Source organism: Ranitomeya variabilis, chromosome 2, assembly GCF_051348905.1.
Source record: "Ranitomeya variabilis isolate aRanVar5 chromosome 2, aRanVar5.hap1, whole genome shotgun sequence".
In the NCBI taxonomy this organism is placed as follows: Eukaryota; Metazoa; Chordata; class Amphibia; order Anura; family Dendrobatidae; genus Ranitomeya; species Ranitomeya variabilis.
The window spans coordinates 262798614-262824977 of record NC_135233.1 but is presented as its reverse complement, the minus strand read 5'-3'; the positions used below and the strand labels follow the sequence as shown (position 1 = coordinate 262824977).

General features: G+C 46.6%; 1 protein-coding gene across 13 annotated transcripts in view; it reads right to left on the bottom strand.

The window, feature by feature from the left end:
• BRD3 (bromodomain containing 3) overlaps positions 1-26059 on the bottom strand; it is a 63402-nt gene extending 37343 nt beyond the window's left edge. For 6 of the 13 annotated variants that reach the window (XM_077284809.1, XM_077284818.1, XM_077284821.1 and 3 more), the window contains exons 1-7: positions 25482-25620; positions 20515-20647; positions 19975-20285; positions 19324-19461; positions 18934-19087; positions 18561-18743; positions 18039-18256 (exon numbers count right to left, since the gene is read on the bottom strand). In XM_077284809.1, the coding sequence (XP_077140924.1) occupies positions 18039-18256; positions 18561-18743; positions 18934-19087; positions 19324-19461; positions 19975-20175 (894 nt within the window). In that variant the 5' untranslated portion in view covers positions 20176-20285; positions 20515-20647; positions 25482-25620. Of the gene's footprint in view, positions 1-18038; positions 18257-18560; positions 18744-18933; positions 19088-19323; positions 19462-19974; positions 20286-20356; positions 20648-25481; positions 25723-25919 lie in introns of those variants that run through there. The other 7 variants (XM_077284812.1, XM_077284817.1, XM_077284810.1 and 4 more) reach the window with 7 other exon arrangements.
• Between the last annotated feature and the right edge of the window lie 305 nt (positions 26060-26364).

Sequence of the window (26364 nt, the reverse complement as noted above, 5' to 3'; positions counted from 1 at the left end):
ATGACTTATTTAAATCTATCAGGAAAATCCATCTTTTTAAAGCGTTTATTAATAAAGCTACTGTCAGTAATGTTCCAGAAGGGGAGAGTCCATGTACAATTGGCCCTCTGGGTTTTATGGCAGGGACAGGCGCTTTAGCTGATATGAGAGAAGATGCGAGACTGTTGTTAGATGTAGCAGAAGATTCTGGCGGATTCAATTGTAGTAAATGAGATGATATAGCCCCGTTTAGGGGAGGAGTTCCTTCCAGGTTATGCCTATAGTTTCTCCAGGCAACTTGGTTGATTTATTTGAAGCTCAGGTCATCAAGGATGTTGAGGCACTAATATATCAGAGACCCCCTAGTAATCTGACGGTGGAAGCGAATAAAGCCCTGCAGAAGATTTGTGCTTGGGAGGACACAATAGTGAGGGCGGCCGACAAGGGGGGCAAAACTGTGCCGCTTCCCAGATCCTACTATGTCGCCGAAGCCAGGAGACAATTGTCGGATGGTACTGTGTATAAGTTGCTCCCGAAGAGTCCATTACAAAAGTATAAAAATGAGTTGAGGTTCTATCTGAGAAAGTATGTGGAATTGGGCATTGTTTCACAAAAGAAGGCAGAGAAATTGCTGCCGGAGTTCCCCACCAGACCCCACTGGTACCACATCCCTAAGGTGCACAAATCTGTGGATTGTCCCCCAGGACGGCCAATCGTGTCTGGAATAGGGTCACTCACTGAGCCCCTGTCCCAGTACATTGATTGGCTGGTGCGTCCTATGCTGAAAGATATCCCGGCTTACTTGAAGGATACTAATTCTTTCCTTAAAAGTATCCAAGGCGTTGATTGGCAGGATAATTACTCTTTAGCATCGACAGATGTAGAAAGTTTGTACACGACGATCCCCCAAAAGACAGGGGTTGAAGCCATTGAACAAATTTTGCGCACTACAGATAAAAGCCGTGAGTTTATCGGCTTCATATGTGAGGGTTTAAATTTTATCCTTACACATAATGCGTTTATGTTCTTGGATGAATGGTATGTACAAGAAGTGGGGACTGCGATGGGGACTCCGGCAGCTTGCACTTTCGCTAATTTGTTTTTGGGACTTTGAGGAGAAATATGTTTATGCAGATGACATTTTCTTGCAGCATATTAAATTTTATCAAAGGCATATCGACGATATAGTGGTGATCTGGGACGGTACAGAGGATGCTTTCAATAATTTTGTAATGTATTTGAATCAGAATAATGACATGAACATGGCTTTTACATCAGTGTTTGGAGGGCAGCAGTAAGAATTTCTGGATGTCTTGGTAGAAATTAAAAATGTTAAGATCTGTACGTCACTTTATCGTAAACCAGTGGCAGGTAATACTATGATGCATTTTAATAGTTTCCACCCTATGCTTACTAAGCGGTCTCTGCCCCATAGTCAGTTTTTAAGAGTAAGTAGAGTCAACAATACGGACGAGGGTTTTGATCGGCAGTCAAAGGAGATGGAAGCTAGATTCAAACAAAGGGGCTACCCAGAAGATGTGTTGATGGCAGCAAAGGAAAAAGTGGTAAATGGGAGGAAACTGGTCAACAAGGATAAGTTACCTGTCCGCAGGGCTAATTTAGGGAAAAGATTTACCTTTTGTTTCAAATACAGCAACATGGATCGGCAGATACGGCTGGCTATCAAGAATTGGCATATTTTAGGGCGGGATAAGGAGCTGGCTGATATTGTAGCCAGAGGCCCCTTAATAGCTAGCAAACGTAGTGTCAGGCTGAGAGATAAGTTAGTGAAAAATCGGGTTACAAGATCAAATCAGAATTGGTTGAATACCACGGTCCCTAAAGGTAATTTCAAGTGCGGGCACTGTCCATATTGTAGGCAGCATGTAACAGATCGGATTCTTCATATAGGTGCATTGGAACACAAGGTTAAAGATTTTATAACGTGCAGAACAGATCACGTAGTGTACGTGATCTTTTGTCCCTGTAGGTATTGCTACATAGGGAAGACAATCCGGCCGTTATATGTCCGCTTCCGTGAACATTGCAGGTCAGTGACAGCAGGGAAAGGTGTACCGCGGTTGATTGCTCATGTGAGAGAGAAACACAGTGGTAATACAGAAATTCTCACCTTTGCTGGAATTGAGAAAGTCGGTCTGCCGGCACGAGGAGGTGATTTGGATAACTTGCTCCTTAGATGCGAGGCAAGATGGATTATGCGCAGTAACGCATTGGGGCCTTTGGGCTTCAATGATAGGGTGGACATGTCGATTTTTCTTTAATGTTTGAGACAGTGGGTGGCAACTACAGCGATAATGTTTGTGGGCAATGTCTGCTGTTATTGATGGTTAATGTTTAATAGTTTGAGCTCAAGTACCATTTTTGTAATAATAGCATATGCTGTAATTGTCAGCCATGGTTAAAGTGTTCATAGTAGTTAATATATATGGGGCATTGTTTTTATTATGTGCTATTTTAATGCTGTGTATTTTATGGTTTGTGGGAGGGATTTGACGGGGGGGGGTTATGTGTCATGGCCGGCATTACATTTCCGTCGTCTCACCTGTGCACAAACTGACCCGTAGAAGCGCAAGCATAGCACGAAACGGCCGTCGTCCTTGTCTTCCCCTGCTCACACGAGCTGTGGCTCCCTCTCCCCCGGCCATGAATTTTGTCTGGATTGATTATCAATAAAGGATTGAAGTTGTGAAGACTGGTGAGTGCCCTCATTTTCTCATATATGGAATGTGATGATGGACGTCTTTTTTCAGAGGAGCACCTTAAAGTCTCGATTGAATGACTGTATAGTTCGCAAGTCTGCGTAACACACCCTGATTAGAGTCTGGGAAGAACCTCAAGGCGTGTGTGCCGCTCTTTGCTTCTGTTTGCCTGTTTTTGTAAATACTTAATTAACCTCAAGACATAAGGTAATTGAGAGAAGCAACCCATAACATGTACTGTTTAACCTTACATAAGTTTTCCCAGATCAGTGAGACCCTAAAGATGGCTGCTATTTCCTGTATCAGTACACCATGTGCTGATATCCAAGATGATCAATGAGACCCTAAAGATGGCTGCCATTTCCTGTATCAGCAGACCGTGTGCTAGTATCCAAGATGACGCCCACCCTGATGACCTCATGGATCCGCCCACAGTGACGCCCACCCTGATGACCTCATGGACCAACCCACCCTGATGACCTCATGGATCCGCCCATGGACTTGCTCATTGACCAACCCACTAACCAATGGAATACATCCGATCACTCCCATTTTAGAGCTAACCGAGCCCCCTTACAGGAAATATATAAGCTTGTGTTTTAAGCCAAATAAAGTACTTCTTGGAGCTGAGCCACAGATTGATCAAGGAGAGTTACATCTGACTGTGTCCGGTGTATTTCTTTCGTGCGCACATGATCAATATCCATTAGGCCAGAATTGAACATTTTATTAATTGTTCAACCCAACACCCTTGAGATCAAGGGAAGTGGGGGAAACAGGTAAGGAAACTGAAACTGCGACCATGGGATTACCAGGGCGTCGTGGCTGATGGCCAGAGGGTCCTGGGATCTGGCGACAAACTGAGGAACCTTGTGGTTCATCCGAGATGCCATGAGGTCGACGTCTGGGGTGCCCCAACGAAGACAAATCTGGTTGAATACTGAGGGATGGAGAGACCACTCGCCCGCCGCCAGGCCCTGGCAGCTGAGGAAGTCGGCTGCCCAATTTTCAACGCCCGGAATTTGGACAGCTGAGATGACCGGCACGTGACGTTCCGCCCAATGAAGTATCCTTGCTGCCTCTGCCATTACCTGACTGCTGTGCGTCCCGCCCTGGTGGTTTAAGTACGCCACGGCCATGGCGTTATCCGACTGGATGCAGACGGGACGATCGGCCAGGAGTGATTGCCAGTGGAGTAGGGCAAGGAAGATTGCTCTGATCTCCAGTAAGTTGATAGGAAGAAGAGCCTCCTGGTGGGTCCAGCGACCCTGCGCTGTGAGATATCGGAAGACCGCTCCCCAACCGAGCAGGCTGGCATCTGTGGTGATGACCTGCCACTGAAGAGGAAGGAAAGACCTCCCTCTGAGGAGCGATGAAGAGAGGGTCCACCAGGTCAGTGACTGCCGAACCTGCCGAGGCAGGCGAACGGGGCGGTCCAGTGAGGTCGTGGATCTGTTCCAAGTGGAGAGAAGAAACAGTTGGAGTGGACGTGTGTGGAATTGGGCAAAGGGAACGGCCTCCATGAAGGCAACCATCTTTCCCAGGACTGCCATGCAAAACCGAAGTGAGCGAGGAGCTGGGTGTTTGAGAGATCGGGCTGCCTTGCTGAGACCGGAGAACTTGTCCAGTGGAAGGAAGACCCGAGCCAAGTTCGTGTCGAATTCCATGCCCAGGAAGGACAGACGCTGGCAGGGAATCAGAGAGGACTTGTCCCGGTTGATGATCCACCCGAGGCAAGTCAGTGTCCAAAGAGATCTGGAGGCTTCAAGCAGTCTCGATGAGAAAAACCCCTGATAAAAAGATCGTCCAGGTAGGGGATGAGGAGTATTCCCCTGGAACAAAGGATGGCCATGACCGCCGCCATGATTCTGGTGATCCTGGTGAAGACCCTGGGAGCCGACACCAGGCCGAACGGGAGAGCTGTGAATTGGTAGTGCTCTTCCTGGATAGCAAACTGAAGGTACCTCTGGTGCCGTACGCAGATAGGAACATGAAGGTAAGCATCCTGAATATCCACCGAACACAGGAACTCTCCGATCTCCATGGCGGCAATCACAGACTGCAAGGACTCCATCCTGAAGTGGCGGAGTCGAACATGGCGGTTCAAAAACTTGAGATCCAGAATTGGGTGAAGGGAACCGTCCTTCTTGGGGACTACAAAGAGGTTAGAGTAGAACACCGAAAAACGCTCGTTTGGAGGGACAGGAACGACTACGCCAGCTGTGACCAGGGAAGAGACGGCCTGAAGAAACCCGTTGAGACGGTTGCCTTGGTGGCAGAGAGGAAGAAACGATTTTCTGGAAGGGAAGAAAATTCGATCTTGTAACCGGAGGTAACTACCTCTCTGACCCAGGCGTCGCTTGACTACAGAGAGCCAGATGTCCCGGAAGGAAAGAAGTCTGCCTCCCACCCTGGAAGTCATTCCAGGTGGGGGCGACCCATCAGAGGACCTGGAAGGTTCACTCCTAGTTCTCCATCTGGGGGCAGGCTTGTAAGAGGGTCTCCTCCGTTCTTCTGAAGCGGAAGGTTGCTCCTGCTGGGAAGAGGAGTCAGAAGTCCGAAATTAACGAAAGTGCCTAAAAGGCCTAGGGCCCTTTTTATTGAAGAAACTTTTTGGTCTAGACTGAGGGAGAGAAGTACTTTTTCCTCCCGTGGCATCAGAAATGATCTGGTCTAAGCGAGAGCCAAAGAGTCTGGAACCCTGAAAGGCTAGGTTGGTGAGAGACTTCTTAGAAGTTTTATCTGCACTCCATGCTTTGAGCCAAAGAATGCGGCGTATAGCAATGATGTTGCTACTTGCCCTTGCGGAACAGGCCGCTGCATCCAAGGAGGCAGCCAAAACGTATTTGCCCGCGTGGCCGATCTGGTCCGCCAAATCAGTCAGTTCCTGTGGGGAAGCCGAAGCCAAAATGCCTCGAAGAATTTTGGCCCAGGCGGAAATGGCCTTTGCCACCCCCAGGTGGAGGCGAAACTGGGGAAGAGGGAAGCTCCTGATGCCTCGAAAGCTGTTTTGGCTAGAGTCTCAATCTGTCTGTCCATAGCGTCCTTAAGCGACGCACCGTCAGGTAAGGATAGGACCGTCTTGGATGAAAGATGGTTAACCGGCGGGTCCACCTTTGGAGATTCTGCCCATTTGGCAAGGAGGTCAGCACTAAATGGGTATAATACGTCCAGGTGCTTTCTACCTGGGAAGCGCTTCTCAGGATGTTCCCAGTGATTAGACAGGGTAGATTCAAATTCCTCGTGATTGGGAAAGGAGCGAGAAGGACGCTTGACCCGTTTGAAGGAGACAGAAGGATCCTGTGAGGGAACCTCGTCCTGTTTAAGGTTAAGAGTTTGGGAGATAGCCAAGATGAGACTATCCACAATAGCCTGTATGCCAGGAGTCTGGTCTGAGTCAGAGTCAGACCCGGACTGGGAATCTATGTCCGACCCAAGGTCCTCCTCTGAAGAGGGGAATTGGGAAGAGGTGAGCAGCTTGGGAACTGCTGAGGGACCCGGAGAGCTGGAAGAGGAGCCAGACAGGGACCTCTTTCTAGAACGGCCGGCGCGTTCTTCTGAGGGTCGATAACAGGTGCATGCGACTCGCCATGAGAGACGGTCGGAGCACTGGTGGCTGTAGCTAGATGCGGAAGTCGTTCAAGCGCTTGGACCAGAGATAGGGATACTTTAGTTAAGTCAGAGACTGACTGACATAGCAACTGCCCACTCTGGGGGAGGGGGAGTGCACTCATCCCGAGATTCGGAAGCTTCCTGCAGAGCAGACATGGTAGGTGAACTGCAGGATTGGCAGAAGGGTGACGACTGACCTGCTGACCACTTTTTCTTGCAGCGTGAGCAAGCGTAATGAATGATGGTGGGTTTGGAAACAGAAGCCCCAATAGAGTTGGACATATGTAGACTGTGAGCTTATAGTAAGAAAAAAAGGGTTGGAAAGCTCTGCCTGTGTAAGTCTAAACTACTGCAGCACTGCCTCCGGAGTATGATATACTGCAGGGGAGGGTTGCTAGGGTACGGATGAAAGCCTACCGTACAGGAAGGAAAGCGCTGCAACTGAGCTGGTATCTGTGCCCCCCGTGTGGAGTAGCATCCGTATAGGAAGCAGAATCCAAGATGGAGGAGGAATAGAGGCCTCGTGGGGAAGGAGGGGGAGTGGTTAAGCGCACAGCAAATGACCGGGAAGAGAGGAAACCCCTGATAGGTCCAGCGGCAGAATGGGGCGTGTGAGCTGTTTAAAATATCACTGTGCGCCAAGAAAGAGCGGGCGATTAGGAGGCGCGGCCGACCAGCCCAAACTGAGGGAAAGTAAGTAAAAAAGGGGAGCCGCAGCGCTGAATGGACAACGCATGGAATAGACGGCAGGGCAGCGCTGACAGGACCAGGGGATGCAAGGGAGCGAGCGTGTAATACAAACAACAATCCCCCCCCCCCCCCCCCCCCCGATATCCGATATATCTTCATTACCTTGATCTTCAGCGCTGTATGAGGGTCGTCCAGGGGCCCAAGGGAAGGCAGGGACGCTGGAGAGAAAGACCCTCTTCCAGGAGACGGCATCGACCCCCTTAGGGAAAAAAAGGGGGGGGGTCCCTACCATCTCCCTGTCAGCCCTGTCTGAGGAGAGGGGTGAGGAGGAAATTCAGCAAGGACCGGCCACCAAACTCGCCCTCAGGCCTGAGTGTTGCGATGTGGGTGACACCACACTGCTCGCTCAGCCGCTAATAATGGGAAGGCAGAGTGAATTAACACCCTGATTACCTACAAGTTGAATCTGAAAGACAAAATAAATAATTAGTAAAAGACAACAAACTTGCGAAAGCAAAAAATGATTAGCTGCGGATCTGGGAGATCCAGGTCTGCCTCCTACAGACACTAAGCATAAACTGAGGTGCTCAGTGCCTGTCGGTGAGTATATACTGCCGGTGAGGGGCTATTGTTCTTTTTCCTTTTTTGCATAGTGTCAGCCTCCTAGCAGCAGCATACACCCAAGGTTATCCGTGTCCCCCAATGAAGCGATAAAGAAAGTGTAATAACACACAATCAAAAAGACGGATATAAATAACCATGATACCGATGAAAAAGTCATCTTGTCCCGCAAAAAAAAAAAAACGAGCCACCATACAGCATCATCAACGAAAAAATAAAAAAAAAAGTTAGTTATAGTCCTCAGAATAAAGCAATGCAAAAATTATTATTTTTTATATAAAATAGTTATCGTATAAAAGCGCCAAAACCTAAAAGGATATAAATGAGATATCGCTGTAATCGTACTGACCCAAGGAATAAGTCTGCTTTATCAATTTTACCAAACGCGGAACGGTATAAGCGCCCCCCCCCCCAAAAAGAAATTCATGAATAGCTGGTTTTTGTTAATTCTGCTCACAAAAGTCGGAATAAAAAGCGATCAAAAAATGTCACGTGCCCGAAAATGGTACCAATAAAAACGTAAAGTCGTCCCGCAAAAAACAAGACCTCACATGACTCTTTGGACCAAAATATGGAAAAATTATAGCTCTCAAAATGTGGAGTGTCTTTTAGCGTGTGACGGCTGCCAATCATAAATATCCGCTAAAAAAACCCGCTATAAAAGTAAATCAAACCCCCCATCATCACCCCCTTAGGGAAAAATAAAATTTTTTAGAAAATATATTTATTTCCATTTTCTCATTAGGGTTAGGGTTACGGTAAAGTTAGGGTTGGGGCTAATAGTTAGGGTTTGGATTACATTTACGGTTGGGATTAGGGGTGTGGTTAGGATTAGGGGTGTGTTTGGGTTAGGGTTTCAGTTAGAATTGGGGGTTTCCACTGTTTAGGAACATCAGGTGCTCTCCAAGCGCGACATGGCGTCCGATCTCAATTCCAGGCAATTCTGCATTGAAAAAGTAAAACAGTGCTCCTTCCCTACCGAGCTCTCCCGTGCGTCCAAACAGGGGTTTACCCCAACATATGGGGTATCAGCGTACTCAGGACATATTGTACAACAACTTTTGGGGTCCAATTTCTCCTGTTACCCTTGGGAAAATACAAAACTGGGGGCTAAAAAATAATTATTGTGGGAAATTTATTTTTTTTTATTTTCACGGCTCTGCGTTATAAACAGCAGTGGAAACATTTGGGGGTTCAAAGTTCTCACAACACCTCTAGATAAGTTCCTTGGGGGGTCTAGTTTCCAACATGGTGTCACTTGTGGGGGGTTTCTACTGTTTAGGTACATCAGGGGCTCTGCAAACGCACTGTGACGCCTGCAGACCATTCCATCTAAGTCTGCATTCCAAACGGCGCTCCTTCCCTTCCAAACAGTAGTTTTCTCCCACATATGGGGTATCAGGACAAATTGAACAACAAATTTTGTGGTCCAATTTCTGCTGTTACCCTTTGGCAAATAAAAAAATTGGGGGCGAAAAGATCATTTTTGTAAAAAAAAAAAATATATATATATATGATTTTACAGCTCTACATTATAAACTTCTGTGAAGCACTTGGTGGGTCAAAGTGCTCACCACACATCTAGATAAGTTCCTTAGGGGGTCTACTTTCCAAAATGGTGTCACTTGTGGGGGGTTTCAATGTTTAGGCACATCAGGGGCTCTCCAAACGCAACATGACGTCCCATCTCAATTCCAGTCAATTTTGTATTGAAAAGTCAAATGGCGCTCCTTCGCTTCCGAGCTCTGCCATGTGCCCAAACAGTGGTTCACCCCCACATATGGGGTATCAGCATACTCAGAACAAATTGTACATCAACCTTTGGGGTCCAATTTCTCCTGTTACTTTGGTAAAATAAAACAAATTGGAGCTGAAGTAATTCTTTTGTTAAAAAAAAGTTAAAATGTTCAATTTTTTTTATTTATTTATTTATTTTTTTAACATTCCAAAAATTCCTGTGAAACACCTGAAGGGTTATTAAACTTCTTGAATGTGGTTTTGAGCACCTTGGGGGGGCGGGGGTGCAGTTTTATTTTCTATCATAGAGACCCCTCAAAGCGTCTTCAAATGTGATATGGTCCCTAAAAAAAAAAAAAAAAAAAAAAAAAAAAATATATGGTGTTGTAAAAATGAGAAATTGCTGGTCAACTTTTAACCCTTATAACTCCCTAACAAAAAAAAAAAAAAAATTTGGTTCCAAAATTGTGCTGATGTAAAGTAGACATGTGGGAAATGTTACTATTAAGTATTTTGTGTGACATAACTGTGATTTAAGGGCATAAAAATTCAAAGTTGGAAAATTGCAAAATTGTCGCCAAATTTCTGTTTTTTTCCACAAATAAACGCAGGTAATATCAAAGAAATTTTACCACTAACATGAAGTACAATATGTCACTAGAAAACTGTCAAAAACCACCGGGATCCGTTGAAGCATTCCAGAGTTATAACCTCATAAAGGGACAGTGGTCAGAATTGTAAAACTTGGCCTGGTCATTAACGTGCAAACCACCCTTAGGGGTAAAGGGGTTAACTATGTTGTGTGACATATCTCTGATTTAAGGGCATGAAAATTTAAAGTTGGAAAATTGGCAAATTTGTGCCAAATTTCAGTTTTGTGTTAATAAAATAAGTGCAAGTCACACCAAAGAAATGTTAACACCATCATGAAGTACAATATGTCACGAGAAAAAGAGTCAGAATAAATATGATCCGTTGAAGCGTTCCAGAGTTATTACCTCAAAGTGACAGTGGTCAGAATTGTAAAAATTGGCCTGGTCATTAACCCCTTCATGACCGTGGGATTTTTCATTTTTCCATTTTCGTTTTTCACTCCCCTCCTTCCCAGAGCCATAACTTTTTTATTTTTCCGTCAATTTGGCCATGTGAGGGCTTATTTTTTGCGGGACGAGTTGTACTTTTGAATGACACCATTGGTTTTACCATGGCGTGTACTAGAAAATGGGAAAAAAATTCCAAGTGCGGTGAAATTGCAAAAAAAGTGCAATCCCACACTTGTTTTTTGTTTGTTTTTTTTGCTAGGTTCACTAAATGATAAAACTGACCTGCCATTATGATTCTCCAGGTCAGTACGAGTTCATAGACGCCTCACATGTCTAGGTTATATTTTACCTAAGTGGTGAAAAAAAATTCCAAACTTTGCAAAAAAATAAATAAATAAAATTGCGCCATTTTCCGATACCCGTAGCGTCTCCATTTTTCATGATCTGGGGTCGGGTGAGGGCTTATTTTTTGCGTGCCGAGCTGGCGTTTTTAATAATATCATTTCGGTGCAGATAAGTTCTTTTGATCGCCCGTTATTGCATTTTAATGCAATGTCGCGGCAACCAAAAAAACGTAATTCTGGCGTTTCGATTTTTTTTCTCGTTACGCCGTTTTGCGATCAGGTTAATGCTTTTTTTTTTTATTGATAGGTCGGGCGATTCTGAACGCGGCGATACCAAATATGTGTAGATTTGATATTTTTTTTATTGATTTATTTTGATTGGGGCGAAAGGGGGGGTGATTTAAACTTTTATATTTTTTTCACATTTTTTTTAACTTTTTTTTTTAACTTTTGCCATGCTTCTATAGCCTCCATGGGAGGCTAGAAGCAGGCACAGCCCGATCGGCTCTGCTACATAACAGCGATCATCAGATCGCTGTTATGTAGCTAAAATGCAGGTGTGCTGTGAGCGCTGACCACAGGGGGGCGCTCACAGCCACCGGCGATCAGTAACCATAGAGGTCTCAAGGACCTCTATGGTTACCTTCCTGACTCATCGCCGACCCCCGATCATGTGACGGGGGTCGGCGATGCGCTCATTTCCGGCCGCCTGGCCGGATGCGGTAGTTAAATGCCGCTGTCTGCGTTTGACAGCTGCATTTAACTAGTTAATAGCGGCGGGTGATCGCGATTTCACCCGCCGCTATTGCGCGCACATGTCAGCTGTAAAAAACAGCTGACATGTCGCGACTTTGATGTGCGCTCACCGCCGGAGCGCACATCAAAGCAGGGGACCCGACATCGGACGGTATAGTACGTCCGATGTCGGGAAGGGGTTAATGTCCAAACAACCTTCTGGGTTTAAGAAGTAAATTAGCCTCTTAGGGTTATGGCTTGTTCATCATCTTTAGGAAAGGCCAGATTATGCAAATTTCCCAGCTTTATAAAAACCCAGCCTCTTCTAACCTTGTGCCAAGACACAGCAGCCATGGTTCTTCTAAGCAGCTGCCTATCACCCTGAAAATTAAAAATGATGGAAGCCCACAAAGCAGTAGAAGGCTATAAAAGGAGAAAGCAAAGCGTTTTCAAGTTGCCCTTTCCTCAATTTGAAATGGAATTAAAATGGCAGAAAACAAGAACACTGACAGTCAAGATAAGGTCTGGAAGACCAAGCCGAGTATCAGCGAGAACTGCTCGTAGGATTGCTAAACACACAAATCTCGCTTGACTTAGCAGGCTCTGGAGTTGTGGTACATTGTTCTACTGTTCAGATACACCTACACAAATATGGCCTCATTAAAGAGTCATCAGAAGCAAACTTCTAATGTGTCCTCGCCATAAAATTCAGCATCAGAAGTATGCAAAAGAACATCTAAACAAGCCTGATGCATTTTGGAAACAAGTCCTGTGTACTGATGAGGTTAAAATAGAACTCTATGGCCACAAAGATCAAAAGGTATGTGTGGAGAAAAAGGGCACAGAATTTCAGGAAAAGAACATCTCGCCAACCATTAAGCATGGGGGTGGACCAATCGTGCTTTGAGGTTTTGTTGCAGCCAACGGCACGCAGAACATTGCACGGGTGGAGGGAAGAATGGATTAAATGAAATTTCAACAAATTCTTGATGCAAATGCAACACCATCTGTACAAAAGCTGAAGTTGAAAAGAAGATGGCTTCTACAAACGAATAATGATCCTAAACATACACCGAAATCCAAAATAGACCACCTCAAAAGATGAAAGCTGAAGGTTTTACAATGGCCCTCACATTCCCCTGATCTGATCCTCATTGAAAATCTGTGGCTAGACCTCAAAATAGCAGTGCATGCAAGACGACCCAGGAATCTCACAGAACTGGAAGAATTTTCAAACGGAAGAATGGATAAAAATCCCTCAAAAAAGAATTCCAATACATTGGAGCGGATAATGGGGATACTGATTGAATGTGGACCGTAACTGTGCAATCTGGGGGGTCGTGGATGAGGAGATGTGGGACCACCATGATAGAATATTTCTTCGGGAAGCTCGATTTATGGCTAGGAAAGCGATAGTATTGAGGTAGATGGGAGGGAAAATCTCCTTTGATTAATCAGTGGAAGAAACTTGTGAATGACGCAATTCCTTATGAAAACATACTATACAGGAAAAGAGGAGGTCCCCAGAAACTTAAGAAGATTTGGTAAAGGTGGTGTGACTCGCCATTGACGCACCTGGCTCGTGGAGCTATGGTCTCTTCAATCTTGCGATATAGTCCCTGATGTGTATATCTATTCTGGATTATGAATATGATGATCTATGTAGGATTAATAACATGTATCTTTTATAACCTGATCTGATATGAGCTTTAAAACATTCATAAAAACTCTGTTGATTAGGAAGTGCAATTCTTGGTAGAATGTATTATACTGAAGGTTATGGTTTGTTTGTTTGTATACTTTATTATTGAAGGTATAAGGTATTTGGTCATATCTGTCAATATTAATGTTGATATATGGATTATTTTGACAATATGCTATGATCTCATGTTTTGTTATCTTATTTTGTGGAATTCTTCAATTAAAAGTTAAAAAAAAAAAAAAAAAAGAATTCCAAGACTCTTGGTTAGCTACAAAAAGCATTTACAAGCTGTGATATTTTCAAGAAGGGGGTGCTACCAAGCACTAACCATGCAGGGTGCCCAAACTTTTACATCGGCCCATTTTCCTTTTTGTAATTTTTAAAATGTAAAAGATTAATTTTTTTTTTTTTTTGCCTAAAAGAGAAAGGAAATGTGTCTTCGTTAACTTTAGGCCTTTTAGAAATCATTTAATCTTCAACTTGCTTAACTGTTCACAATAACGGCAATTTTGTCCAGGGGTGCCCAAACTTTTACATGCCACTGTAGCTGGGTGACCCATAGCAATTAGTCAGTCTGGGGTCATTATGGCTACCATAGGAACATTGCAATCGTGGGGTGCCGATGGGGATAGAGAGGGAGCCCCCTCAATCACATATGCAAGCAGATGCTGCCATCCATATTGACAGCAACACCTGAAAGGTTAAACGGCCATGATCAGAGCTAGCACTCACTGTAAACTTTACAGCAGTGTCCGATATGAGGGACAGCTGACGCCCACTGTTTTAATAGTTCTGCTTGCCAGTTGGGAAAATCTTGTTGTACAAGTACGGCGGCTTCCAAGTACACACTTCCCACTGCGCGGTACATGTACGGCAGAGGTCAGGAAGGTGTTAAAGGGAAGCTTAAATTAAACAAGTCTCCTGTAAAATGAGGGGCTCAGAAGGTTTGCATGACCAGGAGAACATAATGAGGGAACTGGAGCTGCACAAACATACAGCTGCTTTAACCCCTTAATCCCATATGACGTACTATCCCGTCAAGGTGACCTGGGACTTAATTCCCAGTGACGGGATAGTACGTCATATGCGATCGGCCGCGCTCATGGGGGGGGGAGCGCGGCCGAGTGTCAGCTGACTATGGCAGCTGACATCCGGCACTATGTGCCAGGAGTGGTCACGGACCGCCCCCGGCACACTGCGATCAAACATGATTGCAGTGTACCGGCGGTACAGGGAAGCATCGCGCAGGGAGGGGGCTCCCTGCGTGCTTCCCTGAGACGATCGGTACAAGGTGATGTACTCACCTTGTACTGAGCGTCTCCTCCCTGCAGTCCCCGGATCCAAAATGGCTGCGGGGCTGCATCCGGGTACTGCAGGGAGTACTTCCGGGTACACAGCAGGAGCTGGTAAGCCTGCAGTGCTGGAAGTAAGATCGCCGATCTGAGAGTGCTGTGCAAACTGTCAGATCGGCGATCTGTGATGTCCCCCCCGGGACAAAGTAAAAAAATATATATATATTATTCCCATAAATACATTTTAACTAAAAAAACAAACAAACAAAAAAAACAATAAAAGTACACATTTAGTATCGCCGCGTCCGTAACGACCCAATCTATAAAACTGCCCCACTAGTTAACCCCTTCAGTGAACACCGTAAGAAAAAATAAAAAATAAACGAGCCAAAAAACAACGCTTTATTATCATACTGCCAAACAAAAAGTGGAATAACACACGATCAAAAAAATGGATATAAATAACCATGGTACCGCTGAAAACGTCATCTTGTCCCGCAAAAAACAAGCCGCCATACAGCATCATAAGCAAAAAAATAAAAAAGTTATAGTCCTCAGAATAAAGCGATGCCAAAATAATTTTTTCTATAAAATAGCTTTTATCGTATAAAAGCGCCAAAACATTAAAAAAAATGATATACATGAGGTATCGCTGTAATCGTACTGACCCGAAGAATAAAACTGCTTTATCAATTTTACCAAACGTGGAACGGTATAAAACGCCTCCCCCAAAAGAAATTCATGAATAGCTGGTTTTTGGTCATTCTGCCTCACAAAAATTGGAATAAAAAGTGATCAAAAACTGTCACACGTGTCCGAAAATGTTACCAATAAAAACGTCAACTCGTCCCGCAAAAAAAAAAAAAAAAAAAAAAAAAAAAAAGACCTCACATGACTCTGTGGACCAAAATATGGAAAAATTATAGGTCTCAAAATGTGGAGACGCAAAAACTTTTTTGCTATAAAAAGCGTCTTAGTGTGTGACAGCTGCCAATCATAAAAATCCGATATAAAAGTAAATCAAACCCCCCTTCATCACCCCCTTAGTTAGGGAAAAATAATAAAATTAAAAAATGTATATTTCCATTAGGGCTAAAGTTAGGGTTGGGGCTAAAGTTAGGGTTAGGGTTGGGATTACATTTACGGTTGGGATTAGGGTTGGGATTAGAATTAGGGGTGTGTCAGGGTTAGGGGTGTGGTTAGGGTTACCGTTGGGATTAGGGTTAGGGGTGTGTTTGGATTAGGGTTTCAGGTAGAATTGGGGAGTTTCCACTGTTCAGGCATATCAGGGGCTCTCCAAACGCGACATGGCGTCCGATCTCAATTCCAGCCAATTCTGCGTTGAAAAAGTAAAACAGTGCTCCTTCCCTTCCGAGCTCTCCCGTTTGCCCAAACAGGGGTTTACCCCAACATATGGGGTATCAGCGTACTCAGGACAAATTGGACAACAACTTTTGGGGTCCAAGTTCTCTTGTTATCCTTAGTAAAATAAAAATTTGGGGGGCTAAAAATCATTTTTGTGGGAAAAAACGATTTTTTATTTTCACGGCTCTGCGTTGTAAACTGTAGTGAAACACTTGGGGGTTCAAAGGTCTCACAACACATCTAGATAAGTTCCTTGGGAGGTCTAGTTTCCAATATGGGGTCACTTGTGGGGGGTTTCTACTGTTTGGGTACATCAGGGGCTCTGCAAATGCAACGTGACGCCTGCAGACCAATCCATCTAAGTCTGCATTCCAAATGGCGCTCCTTCCCTTCCGAGCTCTGCCATGCGCCCAAACAGTGGTTCCCCCCCACATATTGGGTATCAGCGTACTCAGGATAAATTGGACCCCAAAAGTTGTTGTCCAATTTGTCCTGTTACCCTTGTGAAAATACAAAACTGGGGGCTAAAAAATCATTTTTGTGAAAAAAAAAAAGAATTTTTATTTTCACGGCTCTGCGTTATAAACTGTAGTGAAACACTTGGGGGTTTAAAGCTCTCAAAACACATCTAGATAAGTTCCTTAGGGGGTGTACTTTCCAAAATGGTGTCACTTGTGGGGGGTTTTAATGTTTAGGCACATCAGGGGCTCTCCAAACGCAACATGGCGTCCCATCTTAATTCCAGTCAATTTTGCATTGAAAAGTAAAATGGCGCTCCTTCCCTTCCGAGCTCTGCTATGCGCCCAAACAGTGGTTTACCCCCACATATGGGGTATCGTCGTACTCAGGACAAATTGCACAACAACTTTTGTGGTCTAATTTCTTCTCTTACCCTTGGGAAAATAAAAAATTGGGGCCGAAAAAATCATATTTTTTTCACAAAAATTATTTTTTATTTTTACGGCTCTGCCTTATAAACTTCTGTGAAGCACTTGTTGGGTCAAAGTGCTCACCACACATCTAGATAAGTTCCTTAAGGGGTCTACTTTCCAAAATGGTGTCACTTGTGGGGGGTTTTAATGTTTAGGCACATCAGGGGCTCTCCAAACGCAACATGGCGTCCCATCTCAATTCCAGTCAATTTTGCATTGAAAAGTCAAATGGCGCTCCTTTCCTTCCGAGCTCTGCCATGCGCCCAAACAGTGGTTTACCCCCACATATGGGGTATCAGCGTACTCAGGACAAATTGTACAGCAACCTTTGGGGTCCATTTTCTCCTGTTACCCTTAGTAAAATAAAACAAATTGGAGCTGAAATAAATTGTGTGTGAAAAAAAGTTAAATGTTCATTTTTATTTAAACATTCCAAAAATTCCTGTGAAACACCTGAAGGGTTAATAAATTTCTTGAATGTGGTTTTGAGCACCTTGAGGGGTGCAGTTTTTAGAATGGTGTCACACTTGGGTATTTTCTATCATATAGACCCCTCAAAATGACTTCAAATGAGATGTGGTCCCTAAAAAAAAAAAAAAATGGTGTTGTAAAAATGAGAAATTCCTGGTCAACTTTTAACCCTTATAACTCCCTAACAAAAAAAAATGTTGGTTCCAAAATTGTGCTGATGTAAAGTAGACATGTGGGAAATGTTAGTTATTAAGTATTTTGTGTTACACATCTGTGATTTAAGGGCATAAAAAATTCAAAGTTGGAAAATTGCGAAATTTTCCAATTTTTTCACAAATAAACGCAAGTTATATCGAATAATTTTTACCACTAACATGAAGTACAATATCTCATGAGAAAACAGTGTCAGAATCGCCAAGATCCGTTGAATCGTTCCAGAGTTATAACCTCATAAAGGGACAGTGGTCAGAATTGTAAAAATTGGCCCGGTCATTAACGTGCAAACCACCCTCGGGGCTTAAGGGGTTAAGGCTGGGTGGTTATTTAAGTGCACCGCCATACCAGGTTCTCAATTATTGGGGTAATTTCATGGTGTAGACTGTGATGATCTTCTAGCTACTTGTAGTTTATCATCCATCTATGTACCTGCTAAAAGTGTGTTGCAAAAGCAGTGTAAAGCATGGGGGACAAAAGACGGGTTGGTTGACTAAAAGCACCTTGAGCCTATGAGTGGGTAATAAAAAAAAAATTAAAAAAAAATATGCGTTTCTAAAAACAACAAATATTCTCCGTTACCTTAACAACTGGGGCAGCCGGAGGAACAACTGGTGCTACTGGGACTGGGGCGGCTGGAGGCGGCTGAGGAGCAGCGGTGGCAACTGGTACTGTTACATTAGCAATGATAGTTGGCACAGGAGTGACAGCGATGACTGGCGTCTGGGACACTAGAGGAGCGATGTTGGTGAGCTGGACTGTGGGGTTGACTGTGGAGATGCTGGAGGCCGGGGCCGCGGCTGAAAGGAGACAACACGGACAAATGTAACGGGCAGCAAGATCATTGTCGTTCGCATCTAATATAGAGTCTGCCCAGTGACGTCCCCCATCATCCACCGCATAGAACGCAGGCGAGATGCCAGACTGGAGGATCAGCTACAGACCAGAGGCAAATGCAAGACATGCAGAATGGTCCTGCCAGCACAAACCTATCCTGCAAGTCGCCTCTACACCGGACACAACAGTGCTGCATCTTTAGTAGTGATCCATGCAGTCATTACACCAAGCCTGGGTCTCAAGTCATTACATAAAACTACTGGAGACCTTTAAATCGCTCCCGACGCCTCTCCACAGGTGGCTCGGATCGTCTTCCGGAGCTGCGTTCCACTACAGCAGGCTTGGGGGGGCTGCGCTCTACTACAGGTGCTTTGGGAGGGCTGCGCTCCACGGCCACCGGTTTGGGAGATGGAGCAGCTTTCTCAACAGGTGGCTCTGGTTCTGTGATTACTGGGAAAAAAAAAAAAAAAAAAAAAGTGGTTACGAGGATGCCATTACTAAAACGAACGATTGTGACTTGGACAGCCTTGTGTATGTTGATAGAGGCTGTATTCGGAGCAGGTCTTTTAACCACATGCAGAGACAGGTGCCCCTCTGGTCAAGCTTCAGTGATTAGGAGATAGATTATCTATGTGGGTACCTGGTGTCTGCGTGGACGGAGGGGGCGGCAGCTTTTTCCCCTTGCCTTTTGGGACAGGAGGCAATAGCTCCACTTCTTCCTGTGGCATCTGTGCTACTTTTTGAAGGAAAATCTTTTCCAAGGCTTGAGCCATCAGGACAATGTCATCTGTGGACTAAGGCAGATAAACAGCCATTAAGTGAAGAGCAAGAAACTAGGCAACAGTCATTCACGCGGCATCTCGGCACCTGAACTGACACACGGGGGAGGTCGGACCCCATCTCAGTGGAGCTGCTGTGTATGTGGTTGTAGTCCAGCAGCGCGCCATCTCTCCAGACCTGATCCGAGACTTATGCCTGCTCACCAAGACCACACAGCAATATCCCCCCGCTCTCCTGATCCAGCGCCTACCTTGTTGTAGATGTAACAGTTTGTGAACATGGTGTTGAAGTCTTGCATGCATTCGTTGGCACTCCAATAGTAATTATTCTCAAGTCTCTTCTTTATCGTCCCCATATCCATTGGGTTCTTAATTATCTTGTGATAGTCCTGAAAGTAAAAGTCACATCATGAGCAAACGTCAGAGGCCGATGTACAGTGGTAAAGAGAGTCACAGGGAGCTCAACATCTGCACGTCTATAGTTACAGAAACAGAAAAGGCTCAGAGGCTTCACAGCAAGCAGATGACTAATGCAGAGGAAGTACAGTTCACAGGCTAAGATCTCTGCTTTCTGTCAGAAGAAAAAACAAAACTGCAGCTAAGTGTTTGCTACAACGTTACTCCATGAGTGGCTGGGACACAAAATCTGATGGTTTGTTACAATGTGTCTGTGTGGTTAGGATATTTGCCTGTCTAGGTTACAGGGGTTTATCTCCACTGGATGAAACTGCAGCAAACCAACAGCTGTGTGAGGAAAGCAAGGCTAGGATAGGTCTTCAGTCTCTGGTTGTAAATTACGGTAAGTTTTTTAGCCCCTGACACCAAGCAGAGATGCTGAAACTGGTGAGAAACTGATTGTATAAAGCTGATGAATTTGGGGTGCCATCGCTGAGAAGACTCACGGGCAGGTTCAGCTTGATGCAGTCCACGGGCTGGTAGAAGGGCCAAGCGAACTGATGCTTCCACAGCGTCTTCACCACCACATTCTGCATGTACTGCAGCTGGTTGGTTTTGCGGCCTGGCTTGTTGGAGTTTGTGATTTCTGGGGGCGGTGGGTTCACGGGCCCCTGAGGGGCCTGAGCCGCAACTGTGACGGCAGACATGTTGCTCTTCTCTGGGTCACTTCCTTTCACAGTAAATCTGCAACACAATCTCTACCTTTATGGCCCTCGCCGAGGAAGGACATCCCATCTCAGGAGTCCGACCATAGAACCTATAGGGCGGGAAGAAAAAAGAGTCAGGAAGAACCATTACAATGCAACTCACAGCATATGTGCCACTTACATCCAGACTAACTAGAAACACAGAAGGTTTCAGGACAACAGGAAAGATCCAAGTCACTCAAAGGTCTGCTCCCGAGAGCCAGCTGCAAGCTTCAGACGTTCAATATATGCAGCCCTCAGGGACTCGGGGTGACGAGAGATAAAACGGGGTGCTCTTACGCTCTTGTGCGGAGGTCAGGAGGCTGCCATCGTGGATCAGGAGGCCATTCTCAAGAGGACCTATAGTTCAGCATTTAGATTCCTCACCGGCTGTCATTCTGCTTCCTCAGAAACACCAAGAAAAGGCTCAAGACTGCAGTGTAAAAATCAGCAAATTAATGATATTCCCAAAAAAGCAAAACGCCCAGTGAGGAATCCATACAACGATCACATACACAGCGGGAAGAAAGCAGGACCACAATACCGCAGAGATGGCAATGAATCCCCTACCCCCTTATAAACAGGTCACATCCAATTCAGAGAAGCTCTGCCCCAATCACCACACGTCTCTCCTGAAATGCTATGTGCCGCTATGAAGCCCTACACATCCTATTTGACCATCTAAAACCACCTGCAAGATCAGCACCCTCCTCTCCTGAAATACTCTGTACTGTTCCTTCCTCCATTTAGGACTATTCCTGACATCACAGGTGGACCTTGCTGTTATATCAGACCTGAAACAACGAGACCCCTGGCTGCATTACTTCACGTATTTCTGGATCAATGCCATGTACACATTTACAGGACCAGAAGCACTGATTGTCAAAAATATCAGACACCTTCTGCACCCAACAAGGAAAATAAAGCAGCAAAGCAGAGAATCGGCAGATTGTCATCTGAACCGCGTCCCAGCCAAACATCCAGGGAACAGAAGGCTTCATGTTATACAGACAGCAATGATGGCACTACCAGGAGGTACAACATGAGGACGCTGTGCCACAGAGTGACAACTCTTATGTAATATAAAAAGGAAACCATAAAATAATTAATGCACATGAGCTTTGTTCAGACGAGGCCAGTGCGGCCCACGCTGCACACCGAATCATCCAGGAATGGGACCAAAGGAAGACAACGGCTCCACACACAGACCCTCACAAGAAAGCGGTTTAATGACTAATGGTCAGAGATCGGTCTGATCCACACGGGAGCTGCTCTCATACATGGAACCGATTAATGTAAACAGGACCAGGACCCAATTACTGCACAAATTGCCAATAACTGAAAACAAGGGATCCAGTTTCTGCCATTGCTAGTCACCAACGCAAGGCCGACTCCTCAGCACTGGTCACTGCTGAGCATGTACATAAAGTGCAGCACAGATTCATCTCAACTAAAAGCCCAGATCCTTAGATCAGGAACAAAACAGACATTTATAGGATATTTCAGAACTTTCCCACATTTTTTTATAAGAAAAAAAATATTCAGCACATCCTGCATTGTACTACTATACCCAATGTATTATATATTTTAGGAGTCTATCCATTTTATACCAACTCCAACAAACTGGACACAGACTCCACAGCCCTGGCCACACATAGCACCCCCAACCCAAGAACCCATGCAGCGTAAGAGGCAATCACCCCTTCATCCCCCAGAAGAGCTGCCCCAAGCAGATACGCCATAATCGACCCACACACTGCTCTCCCATCAGCCTGAACAGAAACGCCGACAGTAAGGCTATGTGCACACGTTGTGGATTCTCTGCGGATCCGTAGCGTTTTTTGCGGTGCAGAAACGCTGCAGATCCGCAATGGATTTACAGTACAATGTAAATTAATGAGAAAAAAAAAAAAAACAGCTGTGCACACGTTGCGGAAAATCCGCTGCGGAAACGCTGCTGTTTAAAAGAAGTAGCATGTCACTTTTTTGCGGATCTGCAGCGTTTTTGTACCCGTTCCATTATAGAAATCCGCAGGGGTAAAAAACGCAGCAAATCCGCAAGAAAACCGCAGCAAAAACGCAACAAATCTGCAAAAACGCACAAAAAACACAACAAGTCTGCAGCTACGTTTTCTGCCAGGAGAGGCAGAATCCGCACCAAAAATTTCTAAGGCTAATCTGCAACGTGTGCACATAGCTTTAGTCAGGACAAATGAAACACTTCACATCTGCCCCTGCAATCACATCGTGGCCAAGCAAGTCCAACTAGTCCAGGCCTGACCAAAAAAAATAAATAAAAGAAACAGTGGCGACTGCCACAGACCGCACACCAGTGTCTCCCAAGCCTTACACTTTCAGGGTGCAGTCACACGTTATGAGCCGATTTGTTGCAGACATTACAAGTGGAAAATCAGAAATGAGAATTAGCAGTAGAATTTGACATGTTGTGGATGAAATTTGATAAAATGGCATCCACTCTGCTGTTACTGTAATAGGTGCAGATCTTCCGCCAGCAAATCTTGGAAATCAGCAGCACAACCGCCACATGTGAACATGGCCTATAAAACTTCCATGTGAACGGGAGCTGTTACGAAGACCCTCTCATGCCCGCGCGGCCATTGGAGGTCACATGACCACATTCCAGTTTCATTCTGAAAGCCGCCTAATAACTGAGGGGCTTCCACAAGACGCAGGGCTAATATACAAGCTACTTGATCGGACCACTACATGCCCAGATCATAGGAAATGAGCACAGATGTTACAGTGTCTTCAGTCACAGCATAAGGGGTCACACTGCATCAATTCTGAAATAAGTTTCTATGTGAACTTCCGCAGGATCAGTGTGCAGATATAGAAGATGCCTGGCTGGATCTATAGGTCTGTGGATCCAGGCAGACGTATAGAGAACGGGAATCTGAGTTTTCATTTGTCGCAGCTACAGCCATGTGTGACGTTTAATAAGCTGCAATAAAAGAAATCCATACACACGGCATATACAAAACTGGATGTAGCCATGGCAACCAAATGGAAACTTCCATCTTTCAGCTAGGTTATAATGTAGTGTATTCACTGCAGATCTTGTACATAAGATAACAAAGTTTGTCTACAAGTACGACCAGGGCTGCAGTGCATGTCACACAGCCCGACACCGCTGCCAAGGAGCCAACACAGGGGACCGCTGCTGGACACCAACGGGGCAAAGTCTGCGGATATAAAGGGCAACATGGTGTGCCCAGTGTCAGAACACAAGATGCTCTGGACAGGGTGGGCACTCAAACAACAAGAAAAAGTGACAGTTGGGCACATTGGCCCCTACCTCTGCGGCAGGAGACATCCCAACTCCCAGCATGGCCTAACTACTACACTACACCCAGTCCTGCATACAAGAACATCACGAGACCGGAGTCATAAACCGCCCATGCGTTTCTCATTCTACAGCAGCAGAGCAGCTGCCTCCGAGTGACCGAAGGTTGTCACGCTGCCATCCTAGGGGCAGGAGGAAACCTATTCTAAGGTTTCAGCAAAGAAACACGAGATGGCGGAAAATCAGTGTCTACTAACCACAGACAAACAAAAGCATCAGGTTATTCCCCAAAAGACAGAATATCTGATCCCCCGGAGCAGAAGCCGCTAATCAAGTGCCCTGAAGGAATATCGAGTAACCCACAGACACGGGACAAGCCACCTCCCCACTACACGGTCACAACTCTCCAGCTGTGGCAGACACAACAAACATCTAGGACAGCAGACTCCCATCCTCTCCTGAGAGCAACACTACTCATGCTGGGAGTTGTAGTTTCACAACAACTGGAGCGACGCAGATGAAACATTACTAGAACACACACACATATACATATCACAGGTACAAAGTAAATGGAGAGGAGACTTGACTGTCGGCCACCTACATGATCACATCCGGTGCCATGCCAGGTGGGAGACAACCAAGGGGTCAGTACTACAAACCAGGGAAAATAGGGGCACAGCACATATGGAGCCACGTTCAGACCCTCGGAGCAACAGAAGAAACCTCACAATACACCACACAGGTACTGTTCTGCCACCATCCACCACACCACTGCTCTGCCACCATCAGGCACCCCCACACCGCTCCGGCCACCATCTACCTCCGCCAACCCCACACACACAGACCACTGCTCCAGCCATCATCCGCCCCACACACACAGACCACTGCTCCAGCCATCATCCGCCCCACACACACAGACCACTGCTCCAGCCATCATCCGCCCCACACACACAGACCACTGCTCCAGCCATCATCCGCCCCACACACACAGACCACTGCTCCAGCCATCATCCGCCCCACACACACAGACCACTGCTCCAGCCACCGACACATACACAGACCACTGCTCCAGCCACAACACAGACCACTGCTCCGGCCACCATCCACCACACACACACAGACCACTGCTCCAGCCACAGACACACTGCTCCGACCACCATCCACCACACACACACACACACACAGACCACTGCTCCAGCCACCGACACACACACAGACCACTGCTCCGGCCATCAGGCACACACACACACACACACACTACTGCTCTGGCCACCATCCGCCCCACACACACACAGACCACTGCTCCAGCCACAGACACAGACCACTGCTCCGGCCACACACACACACTGCTCTAGCCACCATCCACCACACCACAGACACACACAGACCACTGCTCCAGCCACCGACACACACACACACACACACACACCACTGCTCCGGCCACCGACACACACACACACACACCACTGCTCCGGCCACCGACACACACACACACACACACACACACACCACTGCTCCGGCCACCATCCGCCCCACACAGACCATTGCTCCGGCCACCATCCACCACAGACCCATTGCTCCGGCCACCATCCGCCCCACACCCATTGCTCCGGCCACCATCCGCCCCACACACCCATTGCTCCGGCCACCATCCACCACACACACCCATTGCTCCGGCCACCATCCACCACACACACAGACCACTGCTCCGGCCACCATCCACCACACCACAGACACACACAGACCACTGCTCCGGCCACACACACACTGCTCTGGCCACCAGCCACCATCCACCACACACACAGACCACTGCTCCGGCCACCATCCGCCTCACCCCTGCACAGGTCGCAGCCGGCCCCAGGTAGCTGACCTGTCACACACAGCGCCGGCAGTGGTAAGTTCAGACACAGGTAATCGCGGCTCATCACACATCACTCGGGCCGTACACTACAGCCGCCTCTACCTGCTGGGTCCTCCGGTACCGCACTGATGAAGGCCCGGTCTCACACTCTCAGCCTGGCCGCTGTCCGGATCCGCCTCCTGCTCCCCCTCCCTGAATATCTCCCCTTTAAAAGATGGCGGGCAGGGAAGATGTCCCCTGCTCCCCGGGTTGGGTGTTCCTCCGGCAGCCCCCAGCCCGCCCGGGAAGGCAGCGGCGCCCCGGCTTCCCACCCGTCCGTTCCCGGCGGCCACAATGTATCAGTGCGCTCCGCGCGGAAGCTTTTGTTTTACAATGTATCACAAAGGCTCGTCCGGAGCGGCCGCTACCACAGAGCGGCGGGGGAGGGGGAGCCCCAGGTCCGCGGCTGTTCTGCCCCCTCCCTCGGCGGCGGCCCCGCACCCCACAGTCCGCACACAGAGCCACAGACACAAGTAGAGAAGGGCTAGCGCCGAGCATTACTTCGCCCCCGCCGCTCCGTAACGTTCCCCGCACAGCCCCTCCAGCGCCTCTTCTTTTTATCCTCACCAAGGCAGCATAATAGAAGAGTTCGAAGTGAGCAGCGCGCATGCGCCAAACTCACACAGCCCATCGGGATTTGTAGTCTCTGGGCCGCATGCGCCGCTACTGCAGGAAATGAAAGTGAGCAGTGTGAACAGACTACAACTCCCAGCACCGCCCTGGTGTTTCCTTCCCTTCCCCCCTCCATGGAGTGGCCGGGAATGGCAGAGAAAAGCTAGTGCGGGGGTGATTGCACGATCAGCGGCCTGATGTGAGCCCCGTTTGGGGCTACTGTTAGGCTGGAATGGCCACTGTCTCCTGGGTGGGCTCCAGGGGTCACGTCTGGGACTACACTGCAGGCGGCCTCCAGTGTGACTGGGCAGGCGGAGGCCCCAGGACCCTCCTC